Raw genomic sequence first — 19,685 nt, 5'->3', positions numbered from 1 at the left:
AAACAAAACGGGCAGGTCGCGGCAGGACATCCTCCTCTACAACCAGGCTACATACTGTAACATAGCGGTACGACTTCTGAATAGCTCGCCTGCACTGAGCCGGGGGGGGGGGGGGGGGGGGGCTGCAGCTTTCCGACTTCAGAATCACCGTTACAGTTTATACGAACATTACCAGGATAATGCGCGGGGATCGGGAGCATGCCATGAGGCAGGTCAATCCGGTGATACTTATTTTATGGTGTATGCATAACATTACATGCTTTCATTTTGGTCTTCATCAGAGAGTTGTACCCATGCGTGCGGGGAATTGGCAGAACTTCCTAATCTTCATCCGAATCAGAACAGGATAAACGGGGTCTTCCATTCAACCAGCAAGACCGCCGTGTTCATGAGCCACACTGCGGCATAATATTAGCAATGCCCGTTTGGTTTGCGATGTAAAATAAAACTTCAAACAAACAAAAAAACAGAACGACTCTAGTGGTCCTCATAACTCTTCACTTGCCCGTGACCGCACAACATCTCGGCCCTGGCTTGGTCTAGGTCGACACAACATGCATCCTCAACAGGACCGTCCTTCTCGGAATGGCTACCCCGACTGGCCAACAGGGCACCGGCACAAGTTGCGTGATACAGTGGTGCTAGTAGCAGAAAGAGTACCTGCTAATGATTCGGTGGTTAAAAGATAATCATATACTAGAAGAACACAACCACAAAGGCCACGAGGCTTGCGCATCTGGGTCGGATCAGACCAAGACTACTGAAGTACTAATGAAGAATATTCACTTCTACAAGTGAAATGTATCATTTAAAATAATAATTGACAAAATCCTGTACAAGCAACTAATTACTTGAATTAGTACACAAATCAAAACAAACTACTGTGAGCTGATAATATTCACATAATCATGGGTAGAATGCTGCACAAGGAATAGAACACACAGGGTCTCTAACTACACCCCTCTGCCAAGCAATGATAAATAGAAGCGCTCTATGTACATAGCTGATCAGGCGGCGGCCGCAGCCCGGCCCGTCCGGAGTTTCGCCTACGCCTGCGGTGCCTCGTCGACGAGTTTCTGCAGAGTCCGGTTGACCTGTGCACTGGTCATGTCCGTCAGCTCAGCATGTGTCTCCTCTCCCCGTGCTGAGCCAGCCATGCAATCACAAAACAACACCAACACACAGTCAGCTTTGTTTTAACTCAAGTGATATGGCCGTCACTCTTTAACCCAGCACCGCCTTTATAAACCAGCACCATTTTCAGTAGCCAAAATGTCCTCTTCATGCACATTGCAGCAGTAAATCAGATTTGTTTTAATCCAGCATAATTTCCGGAGCACGAATGGTGCCGGATTATACAGGGACCACTGTACTACAAGAACATTATTTTAAAGTTTCACATCAACATGTCATCAACCACTAGGGACTATGGGCAACTATACTACTGTGTTGCACATGCACGCGGAGCTATGCATGCACTGCACTGTCCAAGTACTGGGCCTGTTCTTCCACCCCAGCACTGCTTTGTCCCGGCTTTGTGAACTCACCAGCGCAGCACAGAGAGATGAGGCCGAACCCGGGTGGCAGTGAGAACGTATTGAGCCAGCGTTTTGCCGGTCATATACCGTACTGGCAATATATGTTGCCGCAGTGAGGCCATGAAGCGTTACATTGGCACATGTTTGCCGCACGCAGGGCGTTACATGCAAAGTCGCACAGGAGCCGTTACACAGGTTTCTATATTGCCGCAGTCCTTTTTTTGCTATTGCCGCATCACTTTTTTGCTATTGCCGCATCATTTTTTTGCTTTTGCCGCATCATTTTTTCTTTTCATCCATATTGAAGGCACAGAAATTCAGTTGCTATCCAACTGTTACAAACCCGACGGCAAAGGGCGACAACGATATCAATAGAAGACTGTATATTTTAACTATCAGAGTGATCTGTTCACAAAAAGATCATCAAAAGGAAAGTGACATAGGGGAAGAGCGCTTCTCCTTTCTCTCCTCATCCTTTCCTTTTTCACTTTCCTTGGGCGTGATTTTCTTCACGCCGAAGGCGAGACTTCTGCATTAGAGAGGTTCTGCACAACGGAAGTTCGAACGAAGTTTCGCGACAGGCCTTGCGAAAGTGTGTACGAATTTTCGCACGAACTTTGTGTTCTGCACATTTTCGTAGTTTGCACGCGCCAAGTGCACGTACGACATGACCCAATCTCACGAAACTTCCTACGAAAGTTCATTTCGCGTTCCCTGCAAGTTTCGCGTCCAAAGTTGCGAAAGTTCGTGCGAAGTTTCTCACTTCGTGACGTAGAGCGAAAGTTCGTACACATTTTCGTTTTGCAGAACCTCTCTATTGTCACAAGGAAACTGGTAAACACATCGCTCTTCTTCGCAAAACGACCTCGGGAAAGAAGAAACCATTGAGATCGCCAACCACTGAATGATGCGCCTTCGAGTGTCAGGACTTCCTGCTGCGTCCAGTTTTGAACTTTTCACCAGGGAGTAGTACAATACCGTGTACTACTCCCTGCTTTTCACCACGCGGTACACGTGCTTTCACAGTTTTCACTTTTCAGCCTTTTTTTGCAGTGCAAACTGCAATGAAAAGATCGCCGCACCCCGCCGGACGCGCGTTACCACGCGGTTACGAACTCAACGAAAATTTGTCGCACTAGCCTGGTCGCGCGTTACGCCGCACCCCCCTGCGTTACGCGTTACGCGGCAACATATATTGCCAGTACGGTAGTCCCCCCCCCCCCCCCCCCCCCCCCCCCCCCTACTCGGCTTTGGCGACCCTATGTGTGCCCATACATGCGATAGCTGTTCAGAATGGTACAATATAGGGCTGAGTCGGTAGCATTTTCTTCGGGTATCGGGTAGTTTTCCACGGGTAGCACGGGTACCCGATCGGGTAATGTTTCCATGGTTACACCACAATGCACCCCTTCCCTTATACACTGCGGAGTATTACATTATTTGTACACGTGCACTGTACATGATGTTATCTGCTACTTCGGGTTTTTTGGTACTATTCTGTACCCGTCTACCCGAGCTCCTCGCGGGTAGCACGGGTACCCGGCAACCCGTGCACATCACTAGTACAATATTTATTGCCGAAGCTAGCTCACGAATTTCTGTATCAGGACGTGTAAATGAAAACAGTACTGCCGCCTCACAAACTGCTCAAAAGCGGCAACCTTTGTCTACATGCTGCACTGGCATTGATTCCCATGTAACCATTCTGGACTCTTACCAAATCGTGTGTAGAGCTTTGGCTGTATTCCGCTGCACTCCCGGATCAAGATCGGAAAGCTTGGGTTGGCCTTCTTCATAGCCACATAGTTCTCCTCGATGAATTGCCTGCGCACAGCAACACGGAGTGTAGTGCACACACTGGCATTGCAGTTGCGCTCGGTGAAATCCGACCCAAAGTGCAGCACCGGCGCCCTGGACCCGTTCCCAGTACAGTACACTGTATCTATACAATGTGTACGTCCAGCAGCATTCCGAATTCCTACCAGCACCAGGGTGTAAAGGGCCGTGCAAGTTCAGGATGCCAAGTACGCACTTTTGTGTCGGATTTATCTAGCACAGTGCAGTGCACGGCCAGTGGCATACAAACTTTTCACTGAGTGCTGAACATTGAAATTTGAAACAAATAGTCAAATATGCATTGTGTAGTAGCTGCTTCACAAAGGCACTGCGGCCTGCTAGACACTAGAGTGTTTGATGCCTGTTATGGGCAGAGCGCAGTACACGAGCTGCTCAGTCAAGGAAAGGAATCTGTTTCTGAATTTGTTATGGCTGGTTTGGTGAGCGAGGTGGGCCGACGATCACATGCAATCACTGCAGTTTGACTTTCTAAACATATACTAGCTACTACGGTATGCTATAACCCGCTGCTTCTTTTCAACACTGCATTCTCCAAGCTTGATGTCAGTTTGTTCATAATGTGATACTTGGATCCTACCTCACACCATTGCTACTGCTCGCTGTCTGACACAGGTGAATTCGGATCTCCCTCAGATTTCTCGCCAGGCCCTTCTTCAGCACATTAGCCATGTCTTCTCCAAACCACAGCGGCTGTACGAGCGTCGCTTCAACAGATATTCAACCAAGAACAATTATTTGAATACTTTCAGTGGATTGCCAAACGTAAACACGAAAAATGACAGTATTTTGCTGGATACTAGTAGCGATATCAGACGAAAAATCTAACTTGAAACCAGAGGAATGAGTGATATACCAATCGAATCAGTATCCAAAACGCTCCGTACTGGTCAAATTTTAGGTGAATCCAAGCTATGGAAGCGGTATTTATACGCCCTCGAAGTAGGATGACAGGCACCCGCCATTTAGACTGTGAGCCAAGTGCATGAATTCATGATTTTCGTTCCCACTTTGGGTGTACCGCGATTTTGTTCTTTTAGCATGTGGAGAGACCTAATAGAAGATCATTTTTGATTGTTGTCAGTTTGGGAAGCTTGCAGGGAAGTCAAAATAAGCAATTATCTTAACATACTCCGTTTCCATAGCAACTACATAGCAACTGACATAGCAACATGCTATTTTGAAGGTGTTTCTTACTTTTTTCAGCAGGCAACGGCACTGGACGAAGAAATGTATATCAAGCGTCATTGCAGCTGGGTTAAAATAACTATACGAGGCCAAAAATTATAGAATTGCGCATAAGTGCATTGTATAAAGTACGGGCACATTTTAAATATTACTCGAAGTGACGATGCACTGGTAGGTAAGTGCACATGAAATGGTGCCGACAACCACGAAATGCACTTCAGGAATGATAATGTACAGAACAAACAGGTGGCATTCAATATACAAAGCCCAGCAGCAGCGAATTCTCCAGACAACGGTTGGAAAAGACCATCAACAACAGCCAGGAGAATCTGGTTTAATCCGGTGCAATGCTCATTTCACCCTCTACATCTCTATAATATATACATGTACAGTATGGCAGAATAATGTTAATTAAAGAAGTTGCTGGATACAGGATTTGTATATTTGCACTCATATAACTGATCAATGTAACGTTACTTCGTAAGTACTGCTGTATTGCTTCCAAACTTATAAGTGCAAAGGGTAGAGCAATGACCGTAACCAGTAACGTTAGAGGACCGCAGGGGTATACCGGTAGATACAGATCTGTAGTTTATTTGAACTATAATAATAATTATTTTGAAACATTAGTTACATTACCCATTGTATGTACAGAACACAAGCGGAAAGATACAATTAATCATAGTCTGAAGCACTTCAGTATAAAAGGTCGAAACAGTTATTAGCTCTCCGGAGATAAGGTACATTGTACGTTCTACATGTATTTCTGCTCCAACAGATTACAAAAACCTTTAGTTTAGCTTGACTGATCAGCAGCAAGCATGCTAGCACACTGATATGATTGACATGATGATGTTCGTACTGCCACTGCACTGCGCTGCACTAGCACTGCACACAATACTATAGAAACCACGAAAAAACATCGTCATGATGCGGCTGGGTTTGCACCACCGTACATTTTTGCGAGGTCAGTGGTGCAACAGAAGTCCGCTCCAGCTCTTGTGACCTTGGTTCTTGTCGATGGCGGCTATTGATTTGGCAAAAGTAGTTTCTCCCTTCTATTTGGGCATGTTCGTGCCTGATTTGGAAGTGACAACAAGCTGAATTCGTATCTAGTCGAGTAGATGAAACGAACTGGGGAAAAAAATTGCGGTACGCTCAAGGTCGGAACGAAAAAAAATTCTAACAGGATTTTTGGTGCCTGGCTCACAGTCTAATTGTCGTGCTGAGGGATGCACCACTGCATACAAACAGCAAGAATCGATGGCACAAAAGCCGTCAACTTGCCCAGTGCGTCATGAGCGGTTGCCATGGGGAACAAAGTGCAGTGCTGAGGGAAAGTGCAAAAATTACGACGAATCCGTACTCCAAGCAACAAAATTAATTAGTTCGTCTCGCCATGGACGGCAAAGGACAACACCTTGTCGGAATCAAGCATTTTTGTTTCTCTATCGCAAAGCTACTAATGTAGTATCGAACAACTACGCCAGTGAGAATCCAGGAACATTGGGACGTGTTTTGTACAGTTATTTTCATCTTTCACCTTGCTCTGTTCCAAGACCAGTCCATTCGATATCGTGTCGATTTGGTTTACCTCGAGCTGCTTAGCCAGAGATGATCCAACGCACAAATCACGTTGTTCCTCTGGGCCTCTCATCAGAACTGAAACCACTACTTGAACACGCACGTAGACCACTCATATGTACCCTGTTCACATAGGTGCGCAGAAAAAGATCAAAAAACTATGGTGCGCAAGCAAGCACGGCGACCAAACTTTGCAAGAAACTAAATTCAAGGACGCGGAAGACGATGGTGAGCGAATCCAAGGCGTGCACCGATGCGCAGGGACCGAAAAAGCCAAACGAAAATAACCTACTTTGGCTCAACGGCAGCTTCGCGAAAACACAACGCAGATTGCTAGTTCAAACTCTGAACAGGGGCTTTCTCTTTGCTCTTCGCCTTCTTCCTCTCCAAACATTTCAAAAACAAGCTTGGGCTGCTGTACGAGTCCATGGAAGTATGCTGCTTGGACGCCCACGCGATTTTTTCAGCCTGTTGCAGGATCATGGTCGTGTGCCACGCGTGACTGTAGCTGGTATGGTCAGCCCTGCGACACGATTTTAGGGCGATTACGTAACCACTCTGACATCTCTAATACTAGTAGTAGTACAATAATCGATACGACGACGATACATGAACATGACACATTTTTGTAGCTACAAAGACAAGCCTCGGCGGCTTTCGCCGAGGTCGAGAGATCGAGTCGACTCCCTGGTTCGAGACGTAGACTAGCACTAGCAGGATCAGTTCACTGTCACTAGCAACTACTGTCACTGACTGTCCGTGCATGTGCCTGCTTTGACCCGGGTAGGGGGCCGGGCCGGGGAGTTTGGGTCAAAAAAAGTTCTTGCACGCGCTGCACGGATCGCGGAGTGCACGCGCGTAGAGTCTACGCTAGTACGCTATGCGCTAGCGCTCTGCAGATCTGGGCAAAGGCGGGCAAATGACCATGTGCGCGTGTGGCCTTGGAGGCGTCACCCCCAACAGGATCTACTTGGGCCACGCGTGGAATCATGTTTTTGAAATACGCATGTACTCCCTCGCGTGGCAGTCTGGTTTTGAGAGTGCAAGGCCACCTTCTTTCCTGGCGATCTTCACTTCTAGCAGTTTGATCAGCATTTTATATACAGGCACCTTAGGAGAAGAGGTGGAAACATGTCGTCTTCCGAAGACGAGGATGTGAGTATTTTGCTCAGCGTCAAGAAAACGTGAGTTTAATTTAGTTACTCATTTTTCCCAAAATCTGTCCATTCATCAGATCAAAATTCCTTTCCGATATTATTTCCATATTCTAGCGATAAACAGTCATGCATGGCAGTATGTATTATCACCCACGGAGGAGCACTACATGTACATGCATCGCATCATAGAATCCCATTCGGCAGTGGGGAGCCACCAGCACTGCTCAAATCGGGGATGCGTACATTGGTTGGTCCGAGAATCCTAAACGTTGTTCTTACTTCTTAGTCTTACTCGATTTTGAGATAGATAGATAGAGAGAGAGAGAGAGAGAGAGAGAGAGTCTGTATGGGGTTGATCATTGCACAGCATGCCGGTATCTGTGCATACTAAACAGTCACGTGACTCTTTATGGAGTGCCTACAAAAGCCAGTCTGAAGGTGTATGAACGTCACAGAACTCGAGCGAAAATTGCTAAAATTCCCGCTGAGATCCGAAAAAATTACTTCAATGCAGTGTGACTAATCCCAAGCACATTCCTAGCTCCTGTGTAGTCAGACTTCACTTAACCGTACACGTTTGTTTTCCACGCAGATATGTGGATAGAGGAAGAAGTCTTGAATTTAGGCTTCTTTCAGCTTCATCGCCGCATAGGCGAGGGAACCGGAAAGCCGAAAACAGTTATGCTGCACTCGAGAAACTTATAGTGTTATGGCAAGGAAAACAACAAGCTTGACTCTCTTTACTCTTTCACCTAAGGGTATTGAAGGTCAGCCAGCAAAACTTGACCTACCCTATTCTCTGGAGTATAAGTCGCACTGGAGTACAAGCCGCACCCAGATTTTTGTCACGAATTCACCCTGTTTATCACAGTTAATTTGACCATCGTAGTAGTGTATAAGCCGTGCTGACTTTTTTGGTTGAATTTTTTGTTTTGTTTTTGTTTTTCTACGTTTAATACAGGGACACAGATGCGCTCAATTATGCGCTATCCCAAGGCCCGCGTAAGAGCGAGGTGATGGAGCGTGGCGAGGAGGGCGAGACGGCTCTGCATTGGGCAAGCTTGCTCGGTCGCCTCGACATGGTGAAGCTGCTGTTGCAGCACGGCGCGGAGTTAGCGTGCCCCGTCGAGGGTGCCGAGGGCTTTGGCCAGCATCCCATACATTGGGCGGCCAGCAAGGGACAGCTGCACGTCGTGGATTTCTTCCTGAGAGTAAGCGCCTCTAAGTATTAGTTCTTGGCTGTCCAGTGTACTAGAGCTTATTTGGTTATAATGTCTTATACTTTAGTGCAGGTGGAATCCTCAATAATTTGAACCCCGAATTGCTGGGGAAAAGTTCTAATTATCCAAGCATCTATCCACAACGTAATGCCATTATGCACGTCAAAATGCAAGCATTGTCACATAGAACGGCGATTTGCGCCTTGGACACAGATTCCATGCACTCTGAACTGACTTCATGCACACGGAGCGGAGCTGACCATTGCTGTGCACTTGAATTGATCCATGTAGCCCACAGACCGTTTTAAAGAGAGTCTTCTGTGGATGTGGATGGTTAGAGTCTAACTGTACTTCTGCGGTATGTACAGTCAGACCTCGCTTTTAAAACCGCACACATTCGTTTTCCACAAACAATATCCGGATAGGCGAGGGAACCGGATAACTGAACACCGTTAATGTTGGTTGCATCACGTATGTTGTAAATCTGTAACCAGCTATTTTCTTCCGGTTTGCGAGGGATCCGGATTAAAGAGGACCGGATAAGCGAGGTCTGACTCTGACTGTATATGCAGGAGGGAACTAACTTACCTTGTGTCTCGCTTGGCTCCGTTTCAGAGGCTGGTGCTGTGGCAGTTGCACAGCCTGGTTGATATTTAGGATCAGGCGATCTATAATATCCCCTATAGGATGACAGTACAACAGTGGAGTAAGGCTGGTTTGTTGCAACTCTTGATTTTCATGCTCAGTACAATCATCAGTGGTTGCCTAGTATTGTACATGACTTGATTGTATTGTATTGTTTATTTACGGATTCTCCGAAGGTAAATGGATACCTATCTTGGGAGCCTCTCCAAACCAATAGAATAATGAAATAGAAGTACGTAGGGAGTGGATAAAACTAGTGATTGTATTGAGCAGAAAACAGAGTTGCAACAAATCAGCCTTGTTCCACTGTGTTGTACTGTGTACTACACTCTGTCTTCACGGCACCCGAGCACTGCCAGCATGCTGGGTGCATCCTCCTGTGGTTCCCTCTAAAGATTCATTCCACTTTGAAGTACTTGTGAATGTGGATACTGATAAGTTCGGCGATAGCGCAGTGTCACCATCATAACTTCACAGTCCAATAATTATGCAGGTACTTTTTAAAGAGCCGTCTTCTCCCCTGTCTCCCTCTTTCTTGTTACCAGAATGGTGCTAGTATAGAAGAAATAGACGGAAAAGGCTGCTCACCATTGCTGACAGCATCTCAGAACAATCACGTCACACTGGTCCTGTTCCTGCTGAGCCGTGGCGCCAACTTGCAGGCACGTGACAATGACGGCGACTCGGCCCTGCACTGGGCAGCGTACAAAGGTAAGAGAGAGAGAGAGAGAGAGAGAGTGTGTGTGTGTGCGTTTGTGTGTGTGTGTGTTTGAAATTTTGCATTTTTTCTTTCCTGTTCTTTTTCAGTCGTTGTCACTGCCACTGTCAGGTTGTTGTTACAGTACAGCAGCCGTCCGTTCTACTTCATTGTTTCATCTGTTTTGCCAGTTCTGCTAGCTGATTCTCTTTATTTGCCACTGCCCCTCATAGTACCCATGCTTGGGTGGAGGGCGGCGTAACCCGTTTAGAGTAGCTGTGTCATAGTACTTAGTAGTAGTAGTAGTAGTAGTAGTAGTGTGTGTGTGTACGTGTGTGCATGTGTCTGTGTGTCTGTCTGTCTGTATGTGTATGTATGTGTGTGTGTGTCGTATGTGTGTGTGTGTGGGGGGGGGGGGGGGGGGGCATGTACTATCATGCTCCAAACCGTTGTGATCCAGGTACTGTGGTGCATACTGGAACTGTCTGATGCATGTCAGCCTAGCACAGTTGTTGCTACTGTTGCTCACTTCTGTGCTAGGTCAGCAAGATGTCTGTGAAGTGCTCATCAGTAAAGGACTTGATGTCAACTCATTGGACAAGTGTTCACAGGTATGTGTAATTCTGGCTGATGGCTTACTCTAATGGTGAAGTCCACGTGTATGCCGCCACGCTTTCCAGAAAGATGTTGTCGTCTTTTCTGTGTGCTGATCCTGTGAGGCAACCCCTGGGATTATGTGTTGTACTGGTGAAAATCTGCACTTCCTTTTTGAAGACAAATGAAGGACCTCTGTTTCTACCACATGTATTGTAGTATTTCAACTTGAAACTTTTATAGGCCATACCAAGAATACATAACCCTCCAGAGTGTGCAACGCCTGATCCAGCTCTGCATAGGGTCTTGGTCGAGCGTAATCGGATCTTTGCGTCATAACACCGTACACATCTGAGGGGAACCTGGGGAGTCGCGGGGACTCTCGGATCAAAAACAACGGTGCCTTGCCTCGAGACAGGCCTTGCGCTGGTGTGGAGTGTACGCATGACATCAGAAGATCCGACTACGCTCGATCAAGACCCTATGCAGAGCTGGATCAGGCGTTGCACACTCTGGAGGGTTATGTATTCTTGGCCATACATGTACGGTATGCCACTGCCTGGAACATACCAGTACAAAAAGCATGGTTGTGTACGTGTGTGCATTGAGGGCAGGTTTGACAGCTCATTTCATGTGAATGGTAGCGTGGCCGAGTGGTCTAAGGCGCTGGATTAAGGCTCCAGTCTCTCCGGAGGCATGGGTTCGAATCCCACCGCTGCCAGCCTTCTTTTTTCTGGGGTTCATCTTTTTTGAAATTTTCATTTCCTGCCCACACGTGGTATGCCCACTCTTTTCTCGATGTAGCGTTTACTTTCTATTAACTTTTTTGCTCTCTTTTCTTTTTGGCTGCCTTTTCCACTGCAGAATCCGCTCCACTTGGCGTGCGTGGAAGGCAAACCTGGTGTGATTGATTGCCTCTTAGACCATGTAAGATTTATGATGATGGTGGTGTATGTATGTTCTTGCCAATAGTGTATGTATGTCCTTGCCAATCTCAATGTGTGACAGTGTGAGTGCGTGACGCTGCCTCTTTGGTAGTAGCCTCTCACTTCCTTACCTCCTCACCTCCCCACATCCTTACCTCCCCACATCCTTACCTCCCCACCTCCTCACCTCCCCACCTCCTCACCTTCTCGCCTTCTTCACAGTGTACAGCGTAGCGCCCAGTGAGTTGTGCAGCCTCCTCGCACACACACGGTGGAACGTTGTTATGAGAGATGGCCTGAACTCTGTATGTGTACTGTATGCTGAGTGCTACTGGTGTGGTACGTGTAGTTCACATGTCTGTGTGTGCATCCAGTTAGCCTACACCTACACCTACATGTACATGACATGTATACACTGTCCGTCAAATTCACACTCTTCACGCTGTGGCACGTTTCTCTTGCATTGTATACACCCTTCTCAGGGCTGCAACCTGTCTCTTTGTGTCCAGTGTTGTTGTGGCATGTTGTACCCGTTTTACTGATGGTTTCACCCTAGTTGTTGCAGTGGACTCTGAGAAGATGTTGGGAGAGAATGGCTCTGCAGGATATGCCAATGTTTCAAGATGACACGGTGTTGTTTGACTCCAATCGCCAGTGTAGCTTAGCGTACAGCTTGTGTGTATGTATCCTGCTTCTGTCTTCTGTTATCTTGCCGCAACTTTGGTCCAGAGTGCTGGAACAAGATGAAATGTGATGTGTTTGCAGACTACCGGGGAGTATTTCCCCATGCACTGCTGTTGTGTGCTGTGCTCTGCTGCATGGTCGACAGGGTGTGGACAAGACGGTTGTGGATAAGAATGGCAACACGCCGCTCATGATTGCCAAGAAGAGAAAGCACGAGGCCGCCGTTGACATGCTGGAGAACAAGGGCATGACGTTCGGTGGCATGTTCAAGTACTTCACACCAACGTTAGTACCGTGTCGGAAAGGGTGATGGCCACCTGGTCTGTGGATTGTGTCGTCGTTTGCGAGTTGTTGCTATACCCGAGACCATTGTTCACGATGTGGGCTGTACCTCGGCAATAAAGTACTGATGCGTACGTCCCTTGGAGGTACGCTATGCTAAAGTTTATGAAGTACTGATTTGCCCAGTGCTGTAGACAGCAAGCTGTTTCGACCATAACGGCCTCATCAGTTCAGCTACGAGCTAAATAGGCCGAGCTACCAGCCATGGTGCAAAGGAGGCACCACAGACATTAAGATAGCTCGTCGCTCTAAAGTACTGATTTTTACGTCCCTTGGAGGCACGCTATGCTAAAGTTTCACTATGCATGTAGGGTTGCGCTCGGTGAAATCTGACCCAAAGTGCAAAACTGGCGCTCTGGACCAGTTCCGATTGCATTATGGTGATACATGTGTGGGTCCAGTCGCGTTCGCACCACTTCTAAGGTTTCGAGGCCGTGCAAGTTGAGGGCGCCAAATATGCACTTTGGGTCGGATTTCACCGAGTGCAACTATGCAGGCAGCATGTACAGGCTAACAGCTCAGTAGATGGCACTCTGGCAAAAAAAATGACTCACATACTCATTCCTTTATCTGCTATTCATTCGTTATCTGCCTCCACCGAGGAGCTCTCAATGAGCGAAATAGCTGTAGCATCTACTTTTGAAGTATCCAGGGATGAACGTCCTCGCTATGGTGTTTAGAAAGTGGGCCTAGAGCGCAGTGTGGAGAGGTGGACAGTTTCAAATTATTTTCAAATGGTCGAGTTCGTCGCGGCTTCTGAGTCACATACTAGTACACAATTAGATCATGCTGGACCTAGTCCCGGATTAGAGTAGAGTAGTTGTGACAGTGCCGTTTCTTGCCTTGTGTGTCTGTTACAGTGGGTTCTTCTTCGGTGCCCCAGGTCGGTACCAGCAGCAGCTGAAGCTGTTCCTCTTCCAGGCATTCTGCATTGGCTATCCTTTCTACTTCTACAAAGTAAGAAATCTCAATGGGTGATTTGTACTCTCTGAGCAGCGCCTGCCCTTCAATGTGGATGTTTAACAGGAGAGCCAGTGTGTGTGTGTGTGTGTGCGTGCACGTGTGTGTGCACGTGTGTGTGCTGTTGCCTGGACATTGCCTGATTCAGTCTATGCACTCAACGTTTGTTTGTACTGTCTGTGTCTTCTGGTAGCAACACCGTCCTGAATTGGGATCTGTATGGAGAGGAAGAGCATGATTCGTGTGACTTCAACTTGACCATTGTGCATGTGCATGCTGTCGTGTAGGTGTGGGAACTGAACTGAAGACCACCTTGGATGTTTACTAGTCATGTGGGTTTGCTTTCTAAATTCCGTTGCTCTCTGCTTGCTTGGCCAGATTTTACCGCTGACGCTCAACGAATGCTTTTTCGCACACATCCTATTCTGGGTGATGTGCGGGGTCATGTGGCTGTCGTTCTGGAAAATCCGCCGCGTCGATCCTGGCTTTGTCCCATGCAACAGTGCCGCGTATCAAGAGGGTATTGATGAGGTCAGTGCTAGTGGTGTGCGTAAATTGTGCCACTGTTGTGGATATGTTGTGCGACGCATGTAAGCCTCCTTGACTAGTTTAGCAGCTCAGTTGAGTTCTTCCAGTGAATGCTGTAAATCCCAGTTCCAACACTGCAGCACAACACTATCCGAATCATCAGGTCTTTAAACAATGCAATGCGTAATCACCAGACTGCATCAGAGCATCAGGTTCTCGGCTGTCCAGTATGCTGAGTGTGTATCAGAGCTTACGTAATGTGTGCATGCGGTGTGCTGGTGGCATGCAGCTGATGCGCCGGGACAACTACGAGGACTTGAAGATGCACACGCTCGGGCAGGGCCGGCAGATCCTTGCCCTGCCCGACTTCTGTCACGCGTGCAAGGTGATCCGGCCGCCGCGCTCCAAGCACTGCAAGTTCTGCAAGCGCTGCGTGCTGATCCACGACCACCACTGTCCATACCTTGACCGGTGCATTGCATACAATAACAGGTAGGTGAATATTGCAATGGGTGGCAATGTGCAGGAATGTGTGGCAATGTGCCGTAAGGCCATCATTTTTTATATCTATGTTTCGCGTCAGTTCAACTTCCAGAATCATATGCGAGAGGTGGAAAAAAAATAAAAAGTTGCAAAATAATAAAAAAGGCTCATCAGAGGTGTATGCACTGTACATAGCACAATAGCTAGCTCGTGCATGGTGTACATTCGAAAGAAAAATCGTACATCGAAGCACAACATCTGGGTTATCAGCATGAGCAAATATTCACTTTGGACAGAGGAGGCAACCGTTGGTCATGGTGCCTATGCTTCGCTGGAATATTGTACTCAGACTTCAGCAGCGGTGCAAAGAGCTCCGGAACGACGCATCCTCTCAGCTTAGGCGATCAATGCGGTCTGGTGTAAGCTCATAGAATATTGCTCCCAGATGCCGAACAAACGATTTACCAACGCTGGCCTAGGCTAGAGGCCATTTCTGAATCCCAGCTTCGCCGTATGCAACCTGTCCACACTGATGACTCGAACGATCGTACACTCACTGTGCATGTTCGATTTTTTATTTTTTTCCGAAAAAAATCAAAACGTATGCGTGCGGACGACGCGAAACATAGCTATAAAAAATGATGGCCTAATGGGTGACAATGTGTGGCAATGTGCGATAATGGGTGACAATGTGTGGCAATGTGCAGCAATAGGTGACAATGTGTGGCAATGTGCAGTAATGGGTGACAAACTGGCAATGTACTCAATTCAAGTGCATTCTCTGCACTCTCCCCACTCACCCCAAACGAGCCTTTCCATTTTGAAAAAAAGTTTAAAAAACCAAACTGGTAACTTTGTAACCTAAAGTGAATAGATCGGGGTATTGAGCCGCAGGGAGGGCTTTTGGCCTGCTTTGAGAAATAGATGTGCCGCTCTGACCTCGGAAATACGGTAACCCTTTCTGAAGGCCATCATCTTACTGTATTTGTCTGGATGAACAGGACAGGCATGGGCCAGGAATTTGATGGGATATATGTAACGTTATCTGCAATACTGCTTCTCTTTGACCGTAGCTGCCCCGCGAGTACGATGATGCCAAGCATGTAGTGTACTACCGTGTACTACTGTAAGACATGTATATATAACGAGGAAGCAAACCTAACGTTTTAACGGATGACATTTCTTCGTTATAATAAGATCCGTTGAGGCCGTACTGCTTCATATATGCTGTGTGTGGATATGGCAGAATACTGCAAGATCGTTAACATATCTTCTCGTTAACCTATGAATTTTGGACAATCGTTAAATTTGCGACTCGTTATAATAACATGTCTTACAGTATGCTGCCATCTCCAGGGCTGTGTGCAATCAGTGCCAATCAAGTACGTGTACCTCGTATCTCTTTCTCTTCTGCTGTGGTGTTGGTGTTGCGTTGCAGGGTGTATTTCTCCTCTTTCATCTGGTCTCTGGAGGTGATTGGCTTCATTGTGCTCTACTTCTTCCACACCATCTGGAAGATACAGGCGTTCAGCTACGTCAACCTCATCATCCTCCTTAACGCTCTCTTCTTCTGCATCATGCTCAACCTGCTGTCGTTGGGTCATGTAAGTGACGGTGGTGGCCGTGCTGTGCTCTGTGTTGATGAGACACTCACTACAATGTAGGCTTTGCACTCAAACATGACTCTACTAATTCATGGAGCAGGGTGAATTTCACTAGCATGGTACGTTGCCTGGCTGTGTCCCCCTTGTGAACTGTGTGAGTACTTGAAGTAGTACATTCTTACCTTGTACTGCAATTGGCTAGTGTTATCCAGTTTGAAGGATGGATACATGTCAAACAAGAGCCTCCTCCCCGTGTTGACATGCGATGCTAACACAGGCCTGTAGCACACTCAGTATGCAGTATGCAGTCAGTATGCAGTATGCAGTCAGTATGCAGTGTGTAGTCAGTATGCAGTGTGCAGTCAGTATGCAGTGTGCAGTCAGTATGCAGTATGCAGTCAGTATTCAGTATGCAGACAGTATTCAGTCAGTATGCGGTGTGCAGTCAGTATGCAGTGTACAGTATGCAGTATGCAGTATATGCAGAGTGCAGACAGTATGCAGCGTGCAGACAGTATGCAGAGTGCAGACAGTATGCATTGCACAGTCAGTGCTGCAGCAATGACTGCTGGGACAAGTAAACTGACTGTGTCATGTTCCTCCCGTTCTGCTGCAGGTTCTTCTTGTCACCGGTAACTTCACGACGTATGAGTGTGCAGCGAGTTCCGTCTTGCCGGCATTCCGAATGTTTGGCGGTCGCTATCACAACCCGTACAAGCGGAGTGTTTGGGACAATATACTGGAGTACTTCCATCTGAAAGCACCGCTTGACCTGCGTACAATACAGCCTGTGACCGTGGTGCAGTCTGTGTAGTACTAATGATTGAGAACAGTAGGAATCATCAACGGCGTAGCAATGCCGTGGAATCCCAGCGAACATGGCCGTGTCCACGGTTGTGTGTGTGTGTGTGTGGGCACGCCCAAGTGTGCGTGTGTAGCACGTTGGCTGTTCATAGCTGCAGCCAGCAGGCATCTTGTATATAAGCAGGAACTGGTTTAGCGCATACCATACAGGTAATCAACGACTTACCAGAGCGTGAGGGGATTGAGACCCTTATTCCTTCCTTTCTTTTCTTTTCCTCTTCATTTTATTCTAGTTCAAAGAAGCTTTTTCTTTACTTTTCTTGTACATAATTTATAGCAATTTCGGGAGCTCTTCTTGTACGCTGCAATACAGGCGCTATTTTTCAGAGAGATTTTTTAATTGGCACTCCTGCATTGTTGTTGTCCAATTCCCACTTGGCTAGCTGTGTACATATGGCATTGTATAGAAAGTGAGCTTTTATTACCTGTGAAGCAGGGTGGAGTCGCCGACTGCGTCACCTTGTTTTAGTAGTTATAGCTTGCACTCATTTTACCACCTATTGCAGGTGTTAAGTTTTCTTCGCCCTTCGCCTCCCTTTAAAAAAATATATGAACAACTAACCACCATGCCTCCCTTAGGTTCAGTCATTTCGATCAGAACTTTATAATCATTGCGTAGTGTGCAGGCAAGTTGAGTTTTAGCTCGCATCAGTTCCTACTTCTTTTGAAGTAGTCAGTATTGCTCCGCTCATCGTCTTCCTACATTATAAAAATACTTTTTCTATATTTTTACTTTGGCCAATGTTTAGTTCATGATGTGACTTGAAAGCAAGAACACCAGAACTCGAGCTTGCCATGTCTTTCTCTTGCACAACCGTGGCTAGACCATTGGACTGAACAAGCTTTACACCGTACGGTGATTGCGTCATCTTTGTTGTCCTGCAACAAGAATGGGCAAGACAACCACCGTACGCACAGCACACATCACAGTCTTGAAGACCAACAAACTATGTACTACTATGTACTACTAGTACCTTCCAAAATGGATTCATTGTTACTCGCATGTTCACAAATGGTATCTGAGCACCACTAATATAAAAAAAAGATAGCATGTGTTTCATGATAGATAGAAAGGGAGACTATTCGTGTCTATGTGAGGGCTGGGGCATAAAGGATTGTGAGAAGATCCACACATTAGCTGACATGGGTATGATGAAAGCGAGTTAAAATAATGAGGATTAAAACAAGTTTTTAAAACTGAAACCAGCCAGTTTATTATTAAACACACAACACACAATAGCCATGCAGTAGCATATCAGAAGCAAGGCGGGAGTCTCATTCGGCACGGATGAGGAACTACGGTGTCAGAGTTCAACTCCAGCAATCATTCCTCTAACTGTTGTCCGTCACCCTGAATGCTTCGGCGCCACACCTTGGAACAATGACTACAGTACAGGCAACACAAGACAACAACAAAAGAAAAAACAGTACAAACATTGTAGGGAGCGCAATTGCTTTCTTCGTGGGGCACCAATACTCCAGTGAGACAATCCTGGAATCCAGGAACAAAATGAAAAAGTTGAGTTCACCACGGGGAGCATGGAAAGGTACTCGTCCACGTCCTATTTCAGGCAAGCACACAACGTGTGTGTGTGTGTGTGTGTGTGTGTGTGTGTGTGTGTGTGCGTGTGTGCGTGTGTGTATGTGTACGTGTGTGTGTGTGTGTGAAGAAGCGCTGGCGGGATGTTGTGTCCTCGGACTTTGCTGTCGTCGGTTTCCCTGAAGCGGACTGGTATGACACAGCGCAGGAGAGATCCACCTGGTTTCAGTGTTGTCGACAGAGGGTCGAGAAGGAAGCCCCAGACATCCCGTGCCCCAACTACCGCTGTGACAGAGTGCTCCGTCGTCCTGGTGACCTCCAAGCGGCATGCGCCATACTGCAGATTTCGAGTTTAGAGCCTCAGCGTGAGGAAGCCATCGCTATCATTGCTACGGCAATGGGCGTTCAAGGTTCAAGGTTCAAGGTGTGTGTGTGTGTGTGTGATGCATGTTAGCGTGACTGAGAACTGAGTACCACGTAGAATCAGTGCACCCGCTGTACACAGCAATGAGCAGGAAAGCACACAGGGGAGGGCACCTGCAGTTACTTACTTGTCAAAGCACACAGGGGAGGGAGGGATGGCACGTGCAGTTACTTACTTGTCAAAGCACACAGGGGTGGGGTGGGGGGATGGCACGTGCAGTTACTTACTTGTCATCCTTCTGCACTTTGTAATAGTAGTCAACGTACTCGGAGCGGCCGAGCATGTCCACAAACTCCTCGTCGTGAGTGATGATCACGAGCTGGAAGTTCTTCTGCCGTTGCCGGTCCTTGATGATGCTACATGGTAAAATGATAACAGCCAGTGAGACATGTTGTACTGGATATACAAGAAGATTATTTTTAACAACTAATTTGCTTTGCACTTGCGATAGCAGGGCCAGATTCCTCAGTCTAGACCATTGCTATTGCACAGCTGTCTAATTGTCCAGGACTACCAGGATACAAACTGCTCACTGCAGATTGCTGGTCTTGCATGCACAGGGGCGGATCCAGGAGGGGTTCCAGGGGTTCCGTGGAACCCCCTAAATTTCCTAAATGTACTACAGTAAGATCGGGCGCCGAAGAACGCAGGGGCTCGAGCGCAGGCTAGGAAAGTTCTTAAATTTTTGATTCTAGCCAGACCGTTCTTATTCACACGCGCGCGCGGCGAGTCGAGTGACGTCATGACGTTTGTCATGTACATGTACATGTACATGTAGTGCAATGTAGTACTTCTAAACTAGTGGGTGTCGTAAATGGGAATGACTGTACATGTAGCAGTTACTGTTTACACG

General features: G+C 47.0%; 3 protein-coding genes and 1 non-coding gene across 5 annotated transcripts in view; 2 read left to right on the top strand and 2 right to left on the bottom strand.

The window, feature by feature from the left end:
* Nucleotides 1–574: 574 nt before the first annotated feature.
* On the bottom strand, nucleotides 575–4,191 carry LOC135809499 (NADH dehydrogenase [ubiquinone] 1 alpha subcomplex subunit 2-like). Its single transcript, XM_065322858.1, has 3 exons — nucleotides 3,973–4,191; nucleotides 3,256–3,362; nucleotides 575–1,144 (listed from the first exon to the last, which is right to left on the bottom strand). The coding sequence occupies exons 1-3, from the start codon at nucleotides 4,062–4,064 to the stop codon at nucleotides 1,047–1,049; spliced, it is 297 nt and encodes a 98-aa protein (XP_065178930.1). The 5' UTR covers nucleotides 4,065–4,191; the 3' UTR covers nucleotides 575–1,046.
* Nucleotides 4,192–7,150: 2,959 nt separating this feature from the next.
* LOC135809498 (uncharacterized) lies at nucleotides 7,151–17,656 on the top strand. 2 transcript variants are annotated; one of them, XM_065322857.1, is made up of 12 exons: nucleotides 7,151–7,348; nucleotides 8,283–8,532; nucleotides 9,732–9,897; nucleotides 10,424–10,494; nucleotides 11,342–11,404; nucleotides 12,233–12,372; nucleotides 13,290–13,386; nucleotides 13,768–13,920; nucleotides 14,207–14,243; nucleotides 14,280–14,409; nucleotides 15,839–16,004; nucleotides 16,621–17,656. In XM_065322857.1, exons 1-12 carry the CDS (start codon nucleotides 7,296–7,298, stop codon nucleotides 16,816–16,818), a joined length of 1,524 nt encoding a protein of 507 aa, XP_065178929.1. In that variant the 5' UTR covers nucleotides 7,151–7,295; the 3' UTR covers nucleotides 16,819–17,656. The 2 variants fall into 2 exon arrangements, with proteins under 2 accessions (XP_065178929.1, XP_065178928.1); XM_065322856.1 differs by having other exon boundaries at nucleotides 7,152–7,348; nucleotides 14,207–14,409.
* Trnal-aag (transfer RNA leucine (anticodon AAG)) lies at nucleotides 11,117–11,198 on the top strand. The gene has a single exon. It is a non-coding gene; the product is annotated as a tRNA-Leu (tRNA).
* Nucleotides 17,657–17,826: 170 nt separating the features above from the next.
* The window catches only part of LOC135809503 (DNA repair protein RAD50-like), a 36,193-nt gene continuing 34,334 nt past the window's right edge, over nucleotides 17,827–19,685 (bottom strand). Inside the window, exons 44-45 of the mRNA XM_065322863.1 lie at nucleotides 19,060–19,188; nucleotides 17,827–18,253 (exon numbers count right to left, since the gene is read on the bottom strand). Of these exons, the coding sequence (XP_065178935.1) occupies nucleotides 18,193–18,253; nucleotides 19,060–19,188 (190 nt within the window). The 3' untranslated portion in view covers nucleotides 17,827–18,192. The remainder of the gene's footprint in view (nucleotides 18,254–19,059; nucleotides 19,189–19,685) is intronic.

This window comes from Sycon ciliatum, chromosome 2 (assembly GCF_964019385.1).
Source record: "Sycon ciliatum chromosome 2, ocSycCili1.1, whole genome shotgun sequence".
Classification (NCBI taxonomy): Eukaryota; Metazoa; Porifera; class Calcarea; order Leucosolenida; family Sycettidae; genus Sycon; species Sycon ciliatum.
This window is presented reverse-complemented; position numbering and strand designations above follow the sequence as displayed.

Bases quoted from the DNA above. Each gene is read 5' to 3' on its own strand.
- LOC135809499 (XM_065322858.1), bottom strand. From the start codon at position 4,064: ATGGCTAATGTGCTGAAGAAGGGCCTGGCGAGAAATCTGAGGGAGATC. The intron at 3,363-3,972 runs GTAGGATCCAAG...TGCTGTGCGCAG, and splicing joins AGCAGTAGCAATGGTGTGAG to GCAATTCATCGAGGAGAACT. The intron at 1,145-3,255 runs GTAAGAGTCCAG...TGGCTGGCTCAG, and splicing joins AAAGCTCTACACACGATTTG to CACGGGGAGAGGAGACACAT.
- LOC135809498 (XM_065322856.1), top strand. From the start codon at position 7,296: ATGTCGTCTTCCGAAGACGAGGATGTGAGTATTTTGCTCAGCGTCAAG. The intron at 7,349-8,282 runs GTGAGTTTAATT...CGTTTAATACAG, and splicing joins TTGCTCAGCGTCAAGAAAAC to GGACACAGATGCGCTCAATT. The intron at 11,405-12,232 runs GTAAGATTTATG...CATGGTCGACAG, and splicing joins TTGATTGCCTCTTAGACCAT to GGTGTGGACAAGACGGTTGT.